General features: G+C 41.8%; 1 protein-coding gene across 9 annotated transcripts in view; it reads right to left on the reverse strand.

Annotated features, from left to right (window-relative positions):
* Nucleotides 1–19677, reverse strand: part of PLCB1 (phospholipase C beta 1) — a 648142-nt gene that overhangs the window by 154643 nt on the left and 473822 nt on the right. For all 9 annotated transcript variants that reach the window (XR_012500533.1, XM_074346936.1, XM_074346933.1 and 6 more), the window contains 2 exons: nt 16577–16734; nt 5684–5766 (listed from right to left, as the gene is read on the reverse strand). Coding sequence is in view for 8 of the 9 variants with exons in the window: in XM_074346936.1 (XP_074203037.1) it covers nt 5684–5766; nt 16577–16734 (241 nt within the window). In the remaining variant the exon portion in view is untranslated. The remainder of the gene's footprint in view (nt 1–5683; nt 5767–16576; nt 16735–19677) is intronic.

The raw sequence follows: 19677 nt of genomic DNA on the forward strand, positions 1-19677 counted from the left end.
AGAGAGAGAGAGATCTCAAAATGTACAAGAAAAAAGGCTGACAGGCAGAAGTGTGTCCACTTGGGAGGGGGTCCTGGAAGAAAGGCAAGGGAAGCAGGCTCCTTGGGGAGGGGCGCCTGCAGCCCTTTTGTGCCCAAGAGGGAAGCAAGGGTGGTGTCAGCCTGATGAGGTACCAGGGAAAAGGCTGGAGTGGCTGGGTTTGTTGAGCCACCCACCAGGCTCTCAACTGCTCAGGATCTATAAAACGAGGAGGAAAATTACTGTTCTTGGAAAGGGGCAGAGGATGCTGAGGAGATGAAGTAATAGATGCCAATGCCTTTGAAATGTAAGATGATCCCAGCGTGACAAGGCAGCCTCCACCAGCCAGACCAGACGGCAGGGCCCGCGCACGTGTTGACACGGTGGATGCGAGGAAACGTCCATAGTCTTTCAATACTCCTGCTTCCCTGACCTTTTCCAAAAGCAATTCTCATTCTGCTCTGCAGGATGTTAAATATCATTATAAAGGTACCTAATTCCATCGGGTTTTATGGGCCGTGATTTTGATCTACAGGCTGTCGGACCTGATTTCCAGTAGTTGTCTCTGTGTGCTGCTGTGTTAGTACATTTCAGCAGAACTGGGGCTGTAGTAAGAATAAGTAAATGATAAAAACCCTTCTTTACTACATTTAAAATCAGCTATTCAATGTGGTTCTTATTTTCCTTCCTTCTTCCACGACTGTTCAGCCTGGATCACGGACTGTTTTTTTTTTTTTTTTTTTTTTTCCAGGAAGAGGGGATGCTTTTGGGGTTCAAGTCAGATTGCGATGGTCCACAGGGAAAAGCACTCTCTATATCTCCTTTTAAAGCATATATTTTGTGGGTCAGATGAGTTCTCTGGGCTTCAAATAGGAGCCCAAGGCCACTGTTTTCTTGAAACTGCAGGGAGAGGCAAAGGAGAGGTTCACAGAACTTGCCAAGCCCTACGTACGTAACAAACTCCCACCTTCTCATCACGCCTCTCTTGACCTGAAAGAGATTTTACTGTGTGGCTCATGCAACCCTCAGAATATCCTGCAGCTTCCTCAGCAGTGGGACTGAGAAAGGATGGGCCACCCGCACATCAGAGAACAGATCCTGGAAAGCCCTGGAGGTGGCTGTTTAAGGAGAACGTATTACAGTTGGGGAGCGAGCAGAAACATGGCTGATTTGGCAAAGCAGCCCTGGGCACCCACAGTTCAGAGACCCTCACTCAAAAGACAGCTGGCCCCCCGGGGGCTCCACCAGGCCAGCGGACTCTGTGTTTGCAGCTGAGACAAGTCCATTTGTGCTGGACCTACACTTTCCAGGTTGCGCAAAAGAAATTGTCCAAACCGGCCACATCACTCTCACAGAATCATGCTATGCCACAGAGCTTCGCTCTTCTGAGTGTGGTCCACAGATCGGCAGCATCTGCAGTGCCTGGGGCTGGTTAGAAATGCAGATTCCAGGCCTCCTGGGAAGGCAGGCAGATACTGAGTCAGAATCGCTGGGCAAGCGGGCGGGGCTCAGGGGTCTTAGGAAGCCCTCTGGAGATTGATTCACACTCAAGTTTGAGAACCACTGTGGTGGATTAACTCAGTCATCAGTTACTTACTAAGCAGATGAATTTTTCTTAAGTGTTGGAACTCGAGGGCCCCAGGTTGCTTTGGAGTGAAAAGGAAGGGGTTTGCCCTAATACTCCGCTTTCAGAATTTCTAGTGGAGCCACGTTCCCACCAGTAGAGGGATTTTGGGGTGATAAGCCAGGTGTCCCTAAGCAGGTGACAGGCAGAGCCCTCTGTCAGGCAGTCCCCACATCAGGCCCTGGGCTGTTAATGCTGCAGGTGGCAGGGCCCTGCCCCAGCCCCCCATTCACCGAGCTGGGAGTGGAGCCCTGGAACCTGCATTTGTAACAAGCCTCAGGTAATTCTGAGGCAGGTGGTTGGTTCATGGACCACGGTGTTTAGGGCTGTGCTCTGACACTTCCTCAAATCACCCCGGGGTCTCAAGAAAATGACAATTCCAAGGCAGAGTCTGGGGTGGGGACCGAGACGCTGCATTTCTAACAAGCCCCGCAACGATGCAGTTCCTCCTAGTCGATGGCTCAGTCTTGCTTTGAAGACCCAGGGTCTGCGTGTGACCTAGACTTCCAAAACCCTGCTTCGACACCCACTGAGACAGAGAAAACAAGAGGCAGGAGTCCAGGAGGAAAGGAAAACGCGCTGTTGGGGATCAGGCCCTTCGCGCTCTCCGCAAACACATGTGCCCACCTGACCGGGAACGGGTCCGAGCAGAGAGCAAACTGAGCAGAAAAAGTCGGAGGAAAATAAAGCAACTTTAATTGCGGGTCAGAATTGCAGAAACAAGTCTTGACATTTGTGATGAGAGAGAGAAAAAAATCCTGAAGCACTGAGAGCATCAACATGGACTCCCACAGAGATGGAGTTAGAGGAAGATATTCACAGATGCATTTTGAGCTTTGGGCCAGAGCAGACACACCTGGACACAGGAAAACACCTGGCAGAGGGGTCAGTTTTCTGACCAAAGAACATGCCCCACCCTCCAAGCTGAACTAAACCAACCTCCCTCTCCACAGAGGAGGGCCTTTGACTCCTGAAAATGAAGGGCCTTCTCCAAAATCTCACATTCTCGGCGGCTGAACCAGAGCTAGTGGTCCCTTCATTTGAATTCAGTGTAGAATTCCTGTAATGAAAACGCTAGTTCACAAGTTAGGTGGCCCATCTGTTAACTGGGACTTTTTTTTTTTTTTTTTAAATTTCAAAGTCTCATTTTTAGAAATTGAAATTCAGGTACAGGGGTGAAGCTCAGGAATCTGCATTTTATGGGATCTGATGTAGCAGGTGGAGAAGGGTCATGGCAGATCTCCCCTCTGTTGTCCATTGATGGGTGGTTGCAAATATTTGGAGATAAAAACCAGAAAATTCAGTGGCTGCCTTCCTTCCTGTGTGAGTTTGTTTCGGGACTGTGGCTCAAGTCAGCTGGGACCAGGGGTCTGAATCTGGTATTTTGGATATGCAGCACAGAATGGGGAAACCAAAACTGTTGGGGGAGGTGGCAAACATGTTTCAGATGTGTTTAGGGGTATGTGTCCCTGTGTCATTGTGTTGAGAAGGATTCTGAGGTTCTATTTATTTAGTTCAGGGGAAAGAGAACTGTAACTGATGAATGATGTCTGTTACTGGTTCAGCCATGAGGTGGGACCTTCCCACATGTCAAGCATATGGTTCTACCAGCAAAGGGAAAGCCTGTAGGTTTTCTTTGGGTGTGTGACTGTCCACCCAGGAAAGAACCGTAGCTGAATGACTTTGTATGTGAAGTGCAAGGACAATGAAAAGATGAAGCCGAAAACTTCCTCCCACGATGGAATTCAGCATCTTATTATTTCACTACCATCTGATTATCTCAAAGGTTTGGGATAAATATCATGGCACCCTGGGAAGGCTGTTTTCCTGTTTTCTTCAGTTATTCATGCATTATTAATGAACTTTTAATAGCTAAATTTCTCATTTTTTAAAACCAGAAAGGGCTGGATTATGGTACGACCTTTTTTGATTTTGTGTACAGTGTGGATTGAGGTTTCATGCCCAGTTTGGTTCTCTGTATGATTGGTGTTGAAGACAAAAAAAAAAAAATCCTGTGGTTAAGAGGCACAAGCTGCCGAAATGGGAAGATCTGCAGGCAGTCGCCTTGTGGGATGCTCCAGTGGTCCTCGCCTGCTGATCTGATGGCTCATGCTGCTTTTGCTTAGGTGTGGGGGGTGGTGTTGGTTAAACAGGTGAGTTTTGAAGCCACAAGAGCTAGATCTGAATCCTCGCTCTGTCACATTTTAGCAGCATGGCCTGGGGCAGGTTACTCACCCTCTTTAGGATTCAGTTTCATCATTTATGAAAACAAAGATAATCATAACAATATTTATTCTTAGGAGTACCTGCGTTAGTGGTATGGGTTACATGAGCTTCCACTTGGGACGTTGCTCTGCACATAATATACACTCAATAAATATTAGCTGTTACCATGTTTCTGGTGGTCGATAACCTCTCCGGCTACCTTACGAGAGAATTTAATGTAGCAGGTGTGACAATCAAGAATGGAACCAGAACTTTTCACTTTGTCTAACTGATAAAGAGACATTTCTCAAAGAAAGTAAATGTGCTAGATTTGGAGATATTGCTCCAAAAAGGAAATAACACATCAACCAGTCTAGGAACTATAGTGCCTGAAAAAGAGGTGCTAAAAGCATTATTAGGGGCCAGTTACAGATGGACAGTCCGAGATGAGGAAAGTCCTGTGCAAACCAGAGCTGTCACAGCAAGCGAGGAAAAATGCAGCGACTAAAGGGGGTGTTGCTCCCTTTAGGTAGAAGAGAAATAGCAATGGAGCAGAATAAATTCTCTTCTCTTCAGCTGGCCCTTGGAAGTGCTAGAAAAACCACGCGCCAGATGATTGCATTATTCACTGGATGATTGTCTCCTAATGAAACAGACTCATGAGCTGGTAAATGTAATATAGATTTCCTGAGGGCAAACTACAAATACGGATAACTCTAACTTGCTTATTTCAAAATAACGTTCCCTCTCCATGTTTGCATTAACCGATGATCACCTTTACCTACTTCAAAGTAATTCAAGCTGAAATTTGGTCCCGACCAAACTGGTTCTTTAAGGTTTAGTGAATTCTTTAAGAATTAGTGAATTGAAGCATGTGTTGCAAATTAATTGGACAAAGGGAATCAGTGACCTGGGAAAGACTTTTGATAGGAAGGAGGATTAAAAGAACTCAGGAACTTGTGAGCCAAATTAGGACAAGGGTTGTTGGCTTTTCGTTGAGAAAATGGACTTAGGTCTTTGAAATGGAAGAGGGCTTCACGAAGGCACTTCTGAGCAGTGATGGTCACAATACCTAGTCTTCAGACATTAATTCCATGCACTAGAATTTTAGTTTCTTGAATTCTTATGCAATAAAAATGAGACTCTTTCATTTGAAGGATCTTTAAATTGAGTAACTTTGTGATAAACTAATATCCACGCATCCGATATAAACATGTCTTACTCTCTGGTCCTTTGTCATAAAATGACTATGAGTTAAGTCAAAATTCCCTCCTTCTTTGTGGAGCTCAGCAAAAAAGTGAAGGCTATTTTGAAACAGGCCAAATATTAACCAACAGGGGAAACCCATGAAAACAGGAAGGAGGGAGAATCTGGTGGTGTGAGCTCTGTGTAAGTGCAAAGTGGCAGAACAGAATTGGTAATTTTCCCTCCACCAGCTCCAACGGGTACAGAACTGGCCATGTTAGCGTGGTGGCAAAACTGACGATAAATTTGCAAGCCATGAAAGGAGCTAACGAAGGAGGATTATAAAAGCGGCCCACTGAAATAGAGGCACGTGTTATACAAGGAAATGTGCTTCACTGCATTGTAAAAAGAGGAGTCCTTAATTTAAAGTCCTACTATGGCATGAAAATAGATGCCAGGAGTCCAACGGATCATTCTAATGTTAATGAGATTTAAATGAATGAATTCCATCACAGACTATGAAAACACGCCACTTAATGTATAATTGAGGAACATTATGAATAGTGTCAAATAATCTTAAATCTGATGAACAATGACTAGACATGCCGTATTGGGGGAAAACACGCCCTTTTGGATGTGTTGGATACTTACGAATCCACGTGGTTCTCAAATGAAAGCAGAATTGGGAAGGGTGACGTCTTAAATGCACACTCTGCAATCGCTTCTATTACTTCCTGAAAAATGAGAACATGTATATTCAATTTGCCAGAATTTTTATGTGTATTTTTTTTCCTTTGGGGCTATATCCATGAATATGGATGTCTTTTTCATTCTTAGAATTGCATCAAATGGTCTAACTGGCTACAGGGTGTTGTGCGCGCTTCTGGGCTTTAAATTTTCTTCACTTTGACTTAACAAGGAAAAGGGAAGAAAAGTGGACTTGGACAGAGAGGGAGCCATCACTGTGAAGGAGAATGGTTCTTCTATTTGCTAATGATATCTACTTTTTTTTTTTTAATAATAAAAGAAATCTAATCACATTATAAAAATTTTGGACAAGAAGAGAAGGCACACATTTTCACCCATCAAGTCACCCTGGCAATCAAAGCACTGTTGGCATTTGGTTATATTTATTCATAGTTTGTTTTTCATGTATTTGTATAACTTAGTTTTAATTACAGTAAATACTCTTTGTGTTTTTCTAGCATCATTAGGAGATATAATTCACGCATTTAAAGTATGCAACTAAATGGTTTTTAATATTCACAGGGTTGTGCAACCATCACCCCAGTCTAAGTTAGGACATTTTTATTATCCTCTCCGCCCCCCAAAAATTCATGCACCCATTAGCAGTCACTCCCCATTCCCCCATCCCCACCCCACACACTCAGACCTCGGCACTGCAATCTACTGTATGTCTCCATAGATTTGCCTACTCCAAACATTTCAAATAAATGGAATCATCCAATATGTGGCCTTTTACGTCTGGGATCTTTCACTGAGCATTCATTTAGGGTTCATCCATGCTGTAACCCGTATCAGTACTTCATTCCTCAATCTGTATTTAAAAAAAAAAGTCTATGTCATAGCTTTAATATCTGTATGAAAATCTAGGGAGAAGCAGTACCATCACTGATTTAACCACTACCCAGTTGTTGGACAGACATATTTGAAGGGCTATCATTCAAGGAGTTCTACAAAAGATCTCTTCATTTTTTTTTCACTAATAATTTTGAATTATTTTCAAGGAATGAATTTTCAGAAAGGGGAATTATTAAATTGAAGAATAGGAATATTTTTTACAGTCTCCTGTGTGTCTCCAAATTACTTTTCATCTTAGATTGCCTAGAGAAAACTATGAAGGATCAGATTTCAATGCATATTCACCAGCTTTGGTCATTATGTTTTCAAAATGCTTTTCTTATTGAACTGGTATTAAAATACGATCTCATTTATTTTAATTAGATCACCATCAATACTACTGTGGTTTCATATGCTTTTTTTTTTAAGTTGCATTTATTCTGTGCATTTTCTCCTTCCAAGTAGGAATTTCCACTCTCATTCTTTATGCCTGAGCCTTTCCCACTATCTTCTCTACCTCCCTTAAACAATTCATAGCTTCCTTTATATCCACACCAGAAAGCTATTTCCCTGGCCCCACAGTATAAATAAGACTTTCTAATTCTGTACCACATTTGCATATATCCTCTAAGAAGGATTTGCCTGCATGGAGCAAAAGCATCACTCACTGTTTCTTAAAAGTGAATTCAAAGATTGCTTTTCGTACATAATCAGTTTAACTTCTATGATAGTTGATAACCATCAAGACAAGTGCACTATAAATAGCAAGCAACACCCAGATTTTTAAATGCTTTATGTAATATATTTGAGCCTAGGCTTCAGATTCAATAGGCTTGCGTTTGACTACTTCTTAGCCTTCCAAGCTGTGTGACCTTGGGAAGAATCATTAGTGCCTCTGTTCATGGGCTTGCTGGCTTGTAAAGTGGGAGTGATAAGCCTTATTCCACAAGCCTCTTGCAAGGATGCAGCGAGAGCAGGTAAAGGACCAGCTCCTGATGGACATAATAGTCTCAAATCAACTAAGGTTACTCACCTTGCTGGTGCCTCCCCCCCGCCCCATTCACCTGAAATTCAACTAATACAAACAATAGATGACATTAAACGAGCATTTATTACCTTCCAGACACATATCTTATTTCGTGCTAAAAACATTCCTTAAGCAAAATGTTATCGGCCACCTTACAGATTATAAAAAGAGAGGCTTAGAAATATTAACCAATTTTCCCAAGGTCACAGCCAGGAGAGTCCAAGAAACTCCAGGAAAGTTTGTTAGACTCTAGAATTTATGCTCTTAACCACTGCCGTAACTCACATGCAGCTAATGACCTTCAGCATCTAAGATCCAGCCTCAAAAGAACTGGGAATAGCTATCATAAAGGAAGTGGCTGATAAATGTGAAAAAAAGGGGGCTAGATGTTGCTTATTTCCTAAATTTGGCCCTGTTTTATCAGCTACACTCAAAACATGAGAGCCATTCTTGACTCCTCTTTCTCTTATATCTTTCAATTCATCCCCAATCCAGTCTGAAACGTATTCAGAGTATAACCACGTATCAGCCCTTCCATCTCTGTCATCCTGACACAAAGCCTTTGCAATAACTGCTGTGATAGATTTTGTCATCAATCCCACATATTCACTGTCCCTTCCTGTGAGATCTGTTGACAAGAGGCATGACCCCGTGTTCTGTTTTGGTCAGTGAAATGTGTGTGAAAATGACGTGTGGCACTGCTGTTGAGCAGAGTCTTTGAAAGTCATCTTGGGGTTCTCCCATGTCTCCCTCCCCTCTGCCATGAGCCCAGTGATATCACAGACTGAGGCTCCTCTTTGTCTATGGATTGCAGACAATTTTCATCACAGCAACAGTCAACATCTAACCTGGGCAAGAAATTAGCCTGTGCAGTTCTAAACTACTGAGATTCTGGAGTTTCTTGTTTTTGCAGTAAAACCTAGCAGAGATGGACTGATAAAGCCGTATAATTGCTTCCCTGGCTTCTGTGTTTGCCTCCTATGTTATCTACCACAGCCAGAATGATTGCTCCTAAACATGTCAGATGATTTCACTTCTTTGGAGTCAACTTTCAAGGGCCTTCCATCTCACAGAGCGAAATCCAAGTTCCTTATCAGATCTGGCACCTGCCACCTCACTCAATGCATCTCTGTTTCCTGCTCACCAGTGCTCACCCTGGTACAGTCCCCTGACCTTCTTGCTTTTCCTCGAATATACCAAGCATGATTTTATCTCTTTGTTCATCTTTTTCATTTCTTTGTTCATCTTTGTTACTTCTATCAGGAATACTGTCATCTGAAAGCAAGGCTTACTTTCTTAATTTGGGGGGGTGGTGATCTCTGCTCAGATGTCACCTTACCACAGTCTTTCTCTCACAATCCTACTGTAAAAGAGCATATACCTCTAGCCTTTCTTTGCATTCAATGCTAACCAATGTTGTCTTAAAGAGATATCTCCACCTGCCATATTGTGTGTTTATTTTGGACTATTTCTCCACAGAGAATGTAAACTTCTCGAGGGCAAGTACTTAGTTTTCTCCATTGCTCTGTCTCTAAGATGTTGGAAGTACTATGGAGCTTTCTAGATGATCACTAAATAGTTACAAATGAATAAATAAATTCTTAAAATCATTAATAGAAGAGAAACACAATTTATCTAGTTGTGTTCCCATTTATTCCTCTATTGACTCTTTAAGAAGTCAGCACAATGATCCAGCAATCCCATCCCTGGGCATGTATCTGGAGGGAACTCTTATTTGAAAAGATCCATGCCCCCGCAATGTTCATAGCAGCACTATTTTACAATAGCCAAGACATGGAAGCAACCTAAATATCCATCAACAGATGGCTGGGTAAAGAAGTTGTGGCATAGTTATACAATGAAATATTACTCAGCCATAAAAAAGAATAAAATAATGCCATTTGCAGCAATTTGGATGGGCCTAGAGATCATCAGTCTAAGTGAAGTAAGCCAGAATGAGAAAGAAAAATACCATATGATATCTGAAAAAAGAAAAAAAGAGGACACTAATGTCCTCTTTTTAGTCATTTGTGAGACTGCCTTGGTGGAAGCTGTGGGTGCCACCCAGACACAACCCCTGGCATCCACTTCAATCTAAAAAAAATCTAAAAAAAAGAAATCTAAATCTAAAAAAAGAAAAAAAGAGGACACTAATGAACTCATCTACAAAACAGAAACAGACTCACAGACATAGTGAACAATCTTATGGTTACTGGGGAAAAGGGGTGGGAAGGGATAAATTTGAGAGTTTGAGATTTGCAAATGTTAGCCACTATATAATAAAAACAGATTTAAAAAGCAAGTCCTTTTTGTATAGCACAGGGAACTATATTCAAAAATTTGTAATAACCTTTAATGAAAAAGAATATGAAAATGACTATATGTATGTATATGCATGACTGGGACATTGTGCTGGACACTGGAAATTGACACACTGTAACTGACTATACTTCAATTTGAAAAAAAAGAGATTTGAAAAAAAAAGAGTTAGCACAGTTTTTCCACAAAGTAAGTAAGTATTTTAGGCTTTGCTGGCTGTATGGTTTCTGTGACAACTATTCAACTCTGACTTTGTAGCCCAAAGCAACCACAGATAATATGTAAACACACTGATGTGTCTATGTGCCAACAAAACTGAATTTACAGAAGCAAGTGACAGGCTGAACGTGGCCTGAAGAACATGGGTTGTCAGCCCCTGGACTTGTCTGATCATTGGCTTAAGCAAATCTTAAAACTCGACTGTAACCGAAGGGAAATGTAATCTGTTACAGAAATTTGAATGTCGATTCCATACTCATTAACTTCAACACTTGCACGGCCAAAATTTCCAATCAAGGTCTAGAAAACGTCTCTCAAATGTAAATGTAAAAGATAGTATAGTTGGTCTTCGGTAACTTTGACTGTTTGCAAACTGCTCCAACTGCCTTTAATAAAGAAGGCTGGTTGCAGACGCCCCATCAGTATTTGGGCCAATGAAAATCAGGCCTGGAGCTGAGTGAGAACCCATGGGCCTGTCTCTCTATCTTTGGCCAATGAAATGTCTGTGTTTTTCTGGCGCTTGTAGGGAGCTCATGCTCCCACCTGTCTTCCTCACTCTCTGGGTGGGGTTCTCTCTTCCCACAGCAGGAATGCTGTGTCCTGGACTGGGTCCTGGGGATCCTGGACCTTCCTGACTCGTGTCTCCTTCTTCTCCCTTTTTCCGGCCTCTGACGCTGTGTGCTTCTGGTCTTGGGCACTTGATTTAGGACCTCACAATTGCAATGAAGCCTCTAAGATCACCGGTTACACCCTTCTCAGCTCCCACTGGGCCTCTTCCCAAGGCTGGGCTGTGTTTCATTTGCCACATGGATTGTGCTCCTGGTCTCTTCCTGGAGGTGAAGTGGATGCCAGGGCTTGTGTCTGGGTGGCACCCACAGCTTCCACCATGGCAGTCTCACAAATGACTTCATTCAACCTCCACCTCCTGCTGACTTAATAAATCCTTGCATATATAATACCACTAGCATTATCTTTATAGAAAGAAAGCTAAAGTGTGGCTCTAAACATTTCAATTATGATGTCAGTAGCTAACATTTATTGAGCACTCACTGCATGCTACGCATTATTCTAGGTGATGTCTGTATGTTACGTAGGGTCACTGAGCACCCCTAGGAGGTAAGCACCATATCATCTCCATCTTCTTATAAGGAGGAGGCTCGTCTAACCCTGGCGGTCAGCTCCCGCGCTGCATCTGAAGTCCTCCTTTCTCTCCTCCCAGCCTCTCCCTCTTGCCTCTGTCCATCTCCACTGTAACTCTAGCCACCAGCTTAGGATACCTTTTCGAAACTTTCAAAAAACCATTTACTGAATTTCATCTCATAACTTGAGTCTGGAGCACCTGAAAACTCCAGAAGCTCCCTCAGGAGACTTTTGGTTGTTCATACCTTTGGGGTATTTTCTTTGCACGGTGCACATGATCACTGAGGATGAGCAAACTCCTCATAGGTTTTACGTCTGGTCCTTTCACATAAGCTATCCTTAGTGGACAGTGGGTATAAAACCACTTGACTGCCCAATTGCTCCTCATTGAGCCAAAATCAGTTTTTCATAGACTTCTAATACTGGATTCAATAATCTATAAACCATATGGCTCAATTACTAACCTCCAGTGGGAAAAACTGCCCTTGAAATCCTTTATCCTTGACAGACAACAGCAGGGTGTATTTGGAGATCCATTTTATGGGAGCATTTGTGTAGCAGTTAAATTGCATCCTAAATTATTATGATTCCTCTCAGAGAATGAAGCTTTATTTTCAGAAATGCTCCATTTAACCACATACTCAATATATTTTCATCATATATTTTATCACATAACTCAGTTTTCCATCTTAGACAATTGCTGGTTACGAAGAGGTGCCTGAGAGGGGGAAAAAGGAGTAGTGATGGAGGGGGTGGATATCCAGTCGGGGCAGGTGGATATCCAGTGAGGGGAGGAAGGAGTTTAGGTGGGAACAGAGAGAATGCAGACCAAGTGGCGAATCACTATGTCATGACCATCGGAAAGACTCGGACAATGAGGCAGAGGAACCGAAGAGCAGACATATGGGACAGATGATAAATAAATCCAGAGTGCAACACAAAAAGTCCTCCATAAAGATGCTGAGTTACAACGTGCCCCCTTCCCCAGAACACAACCATTTATTTTGGCCCCTATAATAAACAGGCGGGAAATGCCAATAGGAAATTTTGCTCCTGGAGGTGTATCATAAGATTGCACCGAAGCTTTCTAGATTACATAGACTCGGGGCAGATAAACTATGTGATGTAAAAATGACAAACTCTTGCAATCAGTTTATTTTGCTGCTGCAATACACACTGTGGTTATAGAACATCATCTCATTACACCGTGAAGATCAGGTCCAAATATATAGGGCAGCCTCAAATGGCAAACATTGGGAGAATCTTTTCACTGCCTGCTGATATGTGGAATTTCACATGTGAAACAGAGAAAGACAAAATGCATTTATCTGATGAACAGAGGCAGGGAAGACTAAAAATGAAGGCTACAGTATAATTTGTCCATTTGTTTGGGGTGGGAAAAATCATTTTAAAAAATTTATTCAGTACCTACTGCATGCCAGGCTCTTTCCAAAGTGCTCAGGGTATACAGCAAAGATCCCTGTGTTTGTGGAGCTCAGATGCTGGTAGAAGGAGACAGACAATGGAGACGCAACATAATAATTGAGTAAATTAAGCAAGGTGGTAGAAGGTGGTAAGTCCTACTTGGTAAACAGAAGGAATGAGGCAGCGGTGGGCGTATCAGGAGTGTGGCATGACGGCTGGTCACACACAGTATTAGAGTGGTCACTGGAAGCCTCACTGAGAAGGTGGCATTGGAGACAGGCTTCAAGGAGGTAAGTGGTGAGCCATGCAGATATCTGGGGGAAGAGTGTTTCAGGCAGAGAGGAAGACCTGTGCAAAGGCCGTGAAGCGGGACCTGCCTAGCACGGTCAGGATAAGGGTCACGGTCAGGGTCAGGGAACAGCATGGAGGCTAGTGGAACTGCAGCTGAGTGAGTGAGGGGGGAAAGTGCTCATGAGGTTGAGGGCAGAGATCACAGAGGACCTTGTTCCCCAATTCTCTTCTTATGACTTTCTGACAAAGTCATTGTAGACAGCGGTTTCTGGAAAAGCAGACCACATGCGCTGACAGTCATGCAGAGCAGGGGTGGGACTTGGGTGAGGCAAGCGAGGCGTGTAAGTGCAAAACTGAAAGACACACTCATCCTCAGTGCCCGCTCTGCATTTACACAATGAAATAAGCACCTCCTTACACTTCGTATGCGAGGTTTCTTGCTAACCTCAAGTCCCAGTCCTGATGCAGAGAATTCCTGCTCTATTTGTCCACAAAACAGGTTGGCATTTCTACTCCTCACGCTCGTCCTTGCCTGCCTCCAGCCCGTCTCTGCAAGAATGATCTATCCTGCAAGCGCACGTTCGCAGGAAGTGTCGCTGTACCAACCAACCACCAGGATGATTTCCTGCTCTTTTTCGGCCACCCTCTCCCACCCCCAACTCCAGCAGGCAGAGAGAGGAAGCAGTGTTCTGGGCTAGATATAGTCTTTTAGTCTCTAAATCTGTCAGCAAGCGTGTGTGTGTGTGTGTGGCTGAGAAGCCGTGCTCCCAGAGCCCGGGAAGAGATGTTCGATCAGCCCCTGACTCTGGGATCACAGATGTGACTGAAGGACCACTTGTACAGTCGAGTGCACAGGGAGAGTCACTCTAAGCTGACTTGATGGCCGAGACCAAAAAGTCAATGCTTCACATAAAGTAAACATGCCTTAGAATGTGCTTGGTGTTTACCTTCCCCCAATGGTCCTCCCCAACACAAAGGAACACAAAGAACCTTGAGGATTATAAATGTTTAAGAAAATATAATTGTTCCTCGCATGAACTTGTAAGGGACAGCAGGTAGGTGCTGGTGGCCCTCCTTGCAGCGGGCGGGTTCTCAAGGCTCTGGGTCCCCTAGCTCAGCAATGGCTCCATCAGGATGTGCCATCTCCCCCTCCAGCGTCCTCTCCATCCATCGACAGACAGATGAGCCCAAGTTGCATACATTGCACACCAGGGTTGTCTGTCCTCCACTTTTTAAAAAAAGAGTCCAACCAAGCCGGTATCTTTGATAGCTGAAAAGGGACAATGGCAGGAGCCAGGAAGGTGGGGGACTATGGAAATGGAGTAAAAACACACTGATTTTCCATTGAAGAAAACCAAAAGGCCTTAAGAGTGCTTAATTTCAGGAGTGGATACAACTTTTAAAGATTTTGATCAGAATTAAGATCAACCTATATTAAACTTTGTTGTAAAATTTAGTGACGGGTGCTAATTTTCACTAATTACTTACTGTACTGTAGCCTAAATTTAGGAAATCGTGAAAAGTCAAATTCACAATATACTAAATCTATTTTAAGGTGCTAATATTACTTTGGAACGCATTTGTATTGCTGTCAAACAGAGCACCTTTGATCAGGATATCCATTTGTCTAAACTGAAACCTGGCTGTCCTTGAAAAGTCTGCTTCTTTTTTGCTGCCTTCTCAAATGATAGATGTTTATTTGATCACATCCCAAGTGCTCCAGGGCTAAAAGCTGGATATTGAAAATTTTTTGCTCCCAACACTACTACTGAAACATTATCTTTCAATTGTCTTTTCTTAAAGCAAAAGAAAATCCAGTTTTCATGAAGCAGCCAAACCAGCTTTAACCAGCACTTCATCACTCCCGCCATCTATTGAGTTCCCCCCAGTTCAGCAAAGACTTTGACAAGTAGCTCACTTTTTCTTCATCCAAGGTGTTGTCACCAATTTTGGTGGTGTTAACATCTAACTCATGCAACATTTCTGGTGTCTCAGTACTCTGACCTCCCCGTTTTCAATGGCCCTGTCCCCGCTCCACCTTAGCTACCTCAGACTTGGGCTCTGTTTCCTTGGCTGCTTTGGGCAAGAGCCAGCGAGCCAGAGCCAGTTCTGTCCTGAGACCCAGGTCACCCAGGTAACGGGGCTCATGCCTTAGAACCTGTGCTCTGGAGTTATCCTCTGGCCCTTCTTCTCTGATTCCTTCCAAAGAGGTAAGAAACCTGACAGTCAAGAGAACATGTTCCCCCAAAAGCCCACATATCCTCTTTCTAGATCACTCTCTAGTTTCCTAGGAACCCAGATTTCCCTGTCCCAAATGACCCCAAGCTCCTGGGATGGCTCTTTGCAGGGTATGTGAACAGGACTTGGATATTTGGGCTCCCGTGTCCATATGCATGAATGTTAGGTCCTTTATGCTGCAGGATGGAGCCTTGGGCAGAGAGAGAAGGGAGATGACCAAGCACACCCTCATTCTTGGCTAATAAGAACAGCTGATGTATCTTTCTCAATTACCACTTGAGTCTTGCCTCCTAGGTAGGGTTTATTAAGATACCCAATCATAAGAGTATTTCTGCTTATGGATAGCACCCAATCTAAAGCAAAACATGCTTCCTTGAACACTCACTCAAATCACCTAATACAAGCCCAAATTCTGTAAATCCCTCTCATACACTTTTCCTGACACACCACAGTTCCCCATGACGTGTGTGCTCCCTTGTTGCATAAGCCGATGAACCTGACTTTGACCACCGGTGTATTCCTAGCAGTCTCGAATGATAGGTATCAGTGTGCCCAATGCTGGCTATAAAATATGGTCAATATATAAGATTCCACACAATGGAACATTGTATAATAATTAAATCATGGTAAATAATATCATCATCATTATCATCATCATAGCAAAGAAGCCAGAGATACAATCTCCCAAACAACGTGAAGTGAAAAAAGCACAACATAAAAGGATGCGTACCCCAGTATGAATCCATTTATATCCAATTAAAACATTGGTGAAACTACATTGTTTAGGGCTGCACACGAACTAGCACAAGTCTGAAGAAGAGCAAGTCACAATCACTGTAACGGTCGGAAAAGGGGTCATCTCTGGAGGTAGGGAGGTCATTCTAATGGGAACAGGTACATGGGGTGCTTCTGGGGACCAGTCATTTTCTACTTCTTGATTTAGGTGGTAGTTACATGGGTCTATACCTTATATCCATTAGTTAAACTGTACAAACAGGTTGTATGTATTCTTTATATATGTTTTATTTCACAATGATAAAATGCAATAAAAAGAATGAGTGCTAAATAAACAAATAAATAGATTTTTTTAAAATAAGACAGATTCCTTAGATTTTGGTTAGTAATTCACCCGATGCCAATTGCTCATGGATAAATGGCTAAATTTTAGCCTCTGAAATTGTAAAGATGATTAATGCTCTGTGGACTTCATTGTGACCACTGGAACTTTCTACCTTAGCAGGATTTACCCCAAAGGGGGTCAGATCTCCCCAGCGTCCTCTCTTAGCAATATTCATTCACTCTACCTTGAAGGATATTTCTGTGGTCATGGTGAACCCATGCGTGATGACTGGCTCCTCTTCTGCAGTCCGTCCCTTCCAGCAGTCCAACTCTACACAGCGACAACCAGACAGGAGCACTTGACGATACATCTCGACGGAGGAGTTTCCAGCCAGCTGGCCAGCTGTGAAACACCAACACAATGAGCCTCAGATCCCCACAAAGCAAGGAAGACACTGGTGTTTCCAAAGGGACAACAAAGAGTTCAAGAGCTTAAGTAGTTGTTCTCAGTCTCTCTTCTGCCTCAACATACCAGAAGGCAGTGTTACAATCCCGAGTGTAATTGTGCCCCGCCACCCCCAGCAGTGGTTTTTGGGGAAAAGAGAATAGAAAGAGGGCAGCATTATAGCAATAACAATGCCTCATGTTTATTAACTACTTACCATGTGTCAATTATATTTCTTTGGACTTTACATGTATTACTACATTCAATCTTAACAAAAAATCCCCCTGGTGCAACTACCTTTAGTTTTAAATACCTATTTTCAGACAATGAAAATGGCATAGAGCATTTTATTTGCCTAAGTTTCCAAAGTGGAGGAACCAGGATTATAACGTCAAAACTCTGTCTTTTAATTCTGACAGGCTTTTCTATTATACAAGTCAAATCTTCTGTCATGTTTATTGAAGGCAGAAATGCTTAGAAAAGCTGAACATTCTCTTTGAAAAGTGAAATAAATTTAAATTTGACAACTGAAATATAAAACTTATACTCTAATAATTTCAACACATTCTTAAAAAATTGAAGAAGACCTAAATAAATGGAAAGACAGCCAATGTTCATGGAGCAGAAGACTTGAAATTGTTAACATACCACTACTCCCTAGAATGATTTACAAGTTCAGTTCCTATCAAAATCATATCTGGCTTGTTTTGCCCGAACAAACAAGCTGATCTCATCATTCATATGGAAATTCAAAGGATCCAGAATAGACAAAACAGTCTTAAAACAGTAAGAACATGTTTGGGAGACTCACACTTCCCAATTTCAAAATGCAACTACAAAGCTCCAGTAATTAAGACAGTGTGGTACTATAAGATTATACACATAGATCAATGAAATGGAACTGAGAGTCCAGAGATAAAACCTCACATTTATGGTCAATTGACTTACAACAAGAGTGCCAAGACAATTCATTGCAGAGAGAATCATCTTTTCAACAAGTGGTGCTGAGACAACTGGATTACCATATGGAAAATAATGAAGTTGGATCTCTACCTCACCTCATATCCAAAAAACAACAACAAGAAAAAAAACCCAAAAAACAAAACTTGAAATCAATCAAGCTCCTAACTGTAAGAGTTAACATTATGAAACTCTTAGAAGAGAATATAGGGGTAAATCTTTGTGACCTGGGTTAGGCAATGGTTTTGTAGGTATGACACCAAAAGCATAAGTAACAAAAGAAAAATAGATAAAATTCATCAAAATAAAAAACCTTCAGGAGCAGAACTGAAATAATCTAGCAAAAGGATGAAAATTATAATAATCAAGGCACCTGAGAAGTTTCAGGGTGGGAATGGAAGTCAAATTATTTCTATTTCACTTAAGTCAACAGAAGGTACTAATTTCTTGATAATTTTTTTAAAAGATTAATAGTAAATAATTTTTGAGACAAGCCCACCATCAACACACAAATGGAACTTTTTGGTTTTCCATATTAAGGAGTTTCTCTGACTTATACTCTATAAGCCTCCGTCATTCTTTTTTATCACTCATTTAAAAGATGATATGTTGATGAAAACTGTCGAAATGACTTTGAAATGGACAAGATCTGCCCCGTGGAGAAACACAGGACAAAGAAAATGGAATTAAACCTATTGGCTTAATTTTATTTTTATAAGCAATTCACAACATCCAATATCAGCACAACGGTGACATTCTTGGGTTCTACAGAGCACTAGTAAATGCACTGAAAAGCTGAGTAAGTGCATTTGCATGATCACTTCTCTTTACTGGAAAAATAGGGCATTTTAAACACACAAGTGTGTTTGCAAAAGTAGAAATGCTGACAAAATAATCTAGAAAGTTCCTTATGCTAGGTAATCAATTTGCCTTTCATAATTGCCTCAAAGTTGGTTATGATAAAGGTCTTTGCTGCATTAAGAAAAAGGGGACACTAGGAGTGAAAGCAAGAAGACAGTCATTTATGTGTTATTCCCAAGCTTAAGGGAGGACTGCTTTAGCTAAAGAAATGTAGAATTCAAGCAATTACCAGGTTAACATTAAAAATGCTAGCCCCTGCAGAGAGCAGCACGGCTATTAAAAAGTAGAGCGGATTTTCTGCGTACTACCCAGGAAATTGTTTAAATGTGTTACTGACTATATCCAATACCATACATAATGTGCAATTTCATTAATACTTTATTAAGTGTTACTCACTTCAGAAAGGAAGCTGCCATGGATTTATAAGCTAGATAACGTTTAATGATAGATTGAAGGTAGATAAATACCTGACCCACAGTAGAGTGTTCTATCACGAAAGATTCAAAAATTTCCAGAAACATTTCTTTAGATTTGCTTGCATTTTTATCATTCAAATTAAAAATAGAGTTTGATGTACTTTTTGAATGTTGATCAGTTACTGTTTTGAAAGACATGATGAGGCATGGGTTTGGGTTAGTGAGATGGAAATGGTTCTGGAAAAAAAAAAAACTAAGAATGGGAGGGTCTGTGTGTGTGTGTGTGTGTGTGTGTGTGTTTGTGTTGTGTTTATTTTCCAACATCTAAGCCCAAAAGAATTCCTCTAAGGTAAATTTATTCATTCTTAAAATATATAATCTGTATCAAAAATGGAAATCTCCCAAAGAAACCATCAGAAAACTCACATTTATCCATAATTGTCCTGTTGCTTCGAATGCACATTAGGTTCTCTGTGTGTTTTCCTTCACGGATGGAGATTTTTTCCAAATATGTGTATTAGTATTCTCCATTACTCTTTCCTTTTCTGCTTAAAATCTCAAAACTGGCTTATTTTTCTTCCCTAAAATTCCTACTTCTCATTATTACATCCCAACCACCCATGACATTTCCATTTGATTAAATCCAATAAATACAGCTTCTGGG

This window comes from Camelus bactrianus, chromosome 19 (genome assembly GCF_048773025.1).
Source record: "Camelus bactrianus isolate YW-2024 breed Bactrian camel chromosome 19, ASM4877302v1, whole genome shotgun sequence".
NCBI lineage: Eukaryota > Metazoa > Chordata > Mammalia > Artiodactyla > Camelidae > Camelus > Camelus bactrianus.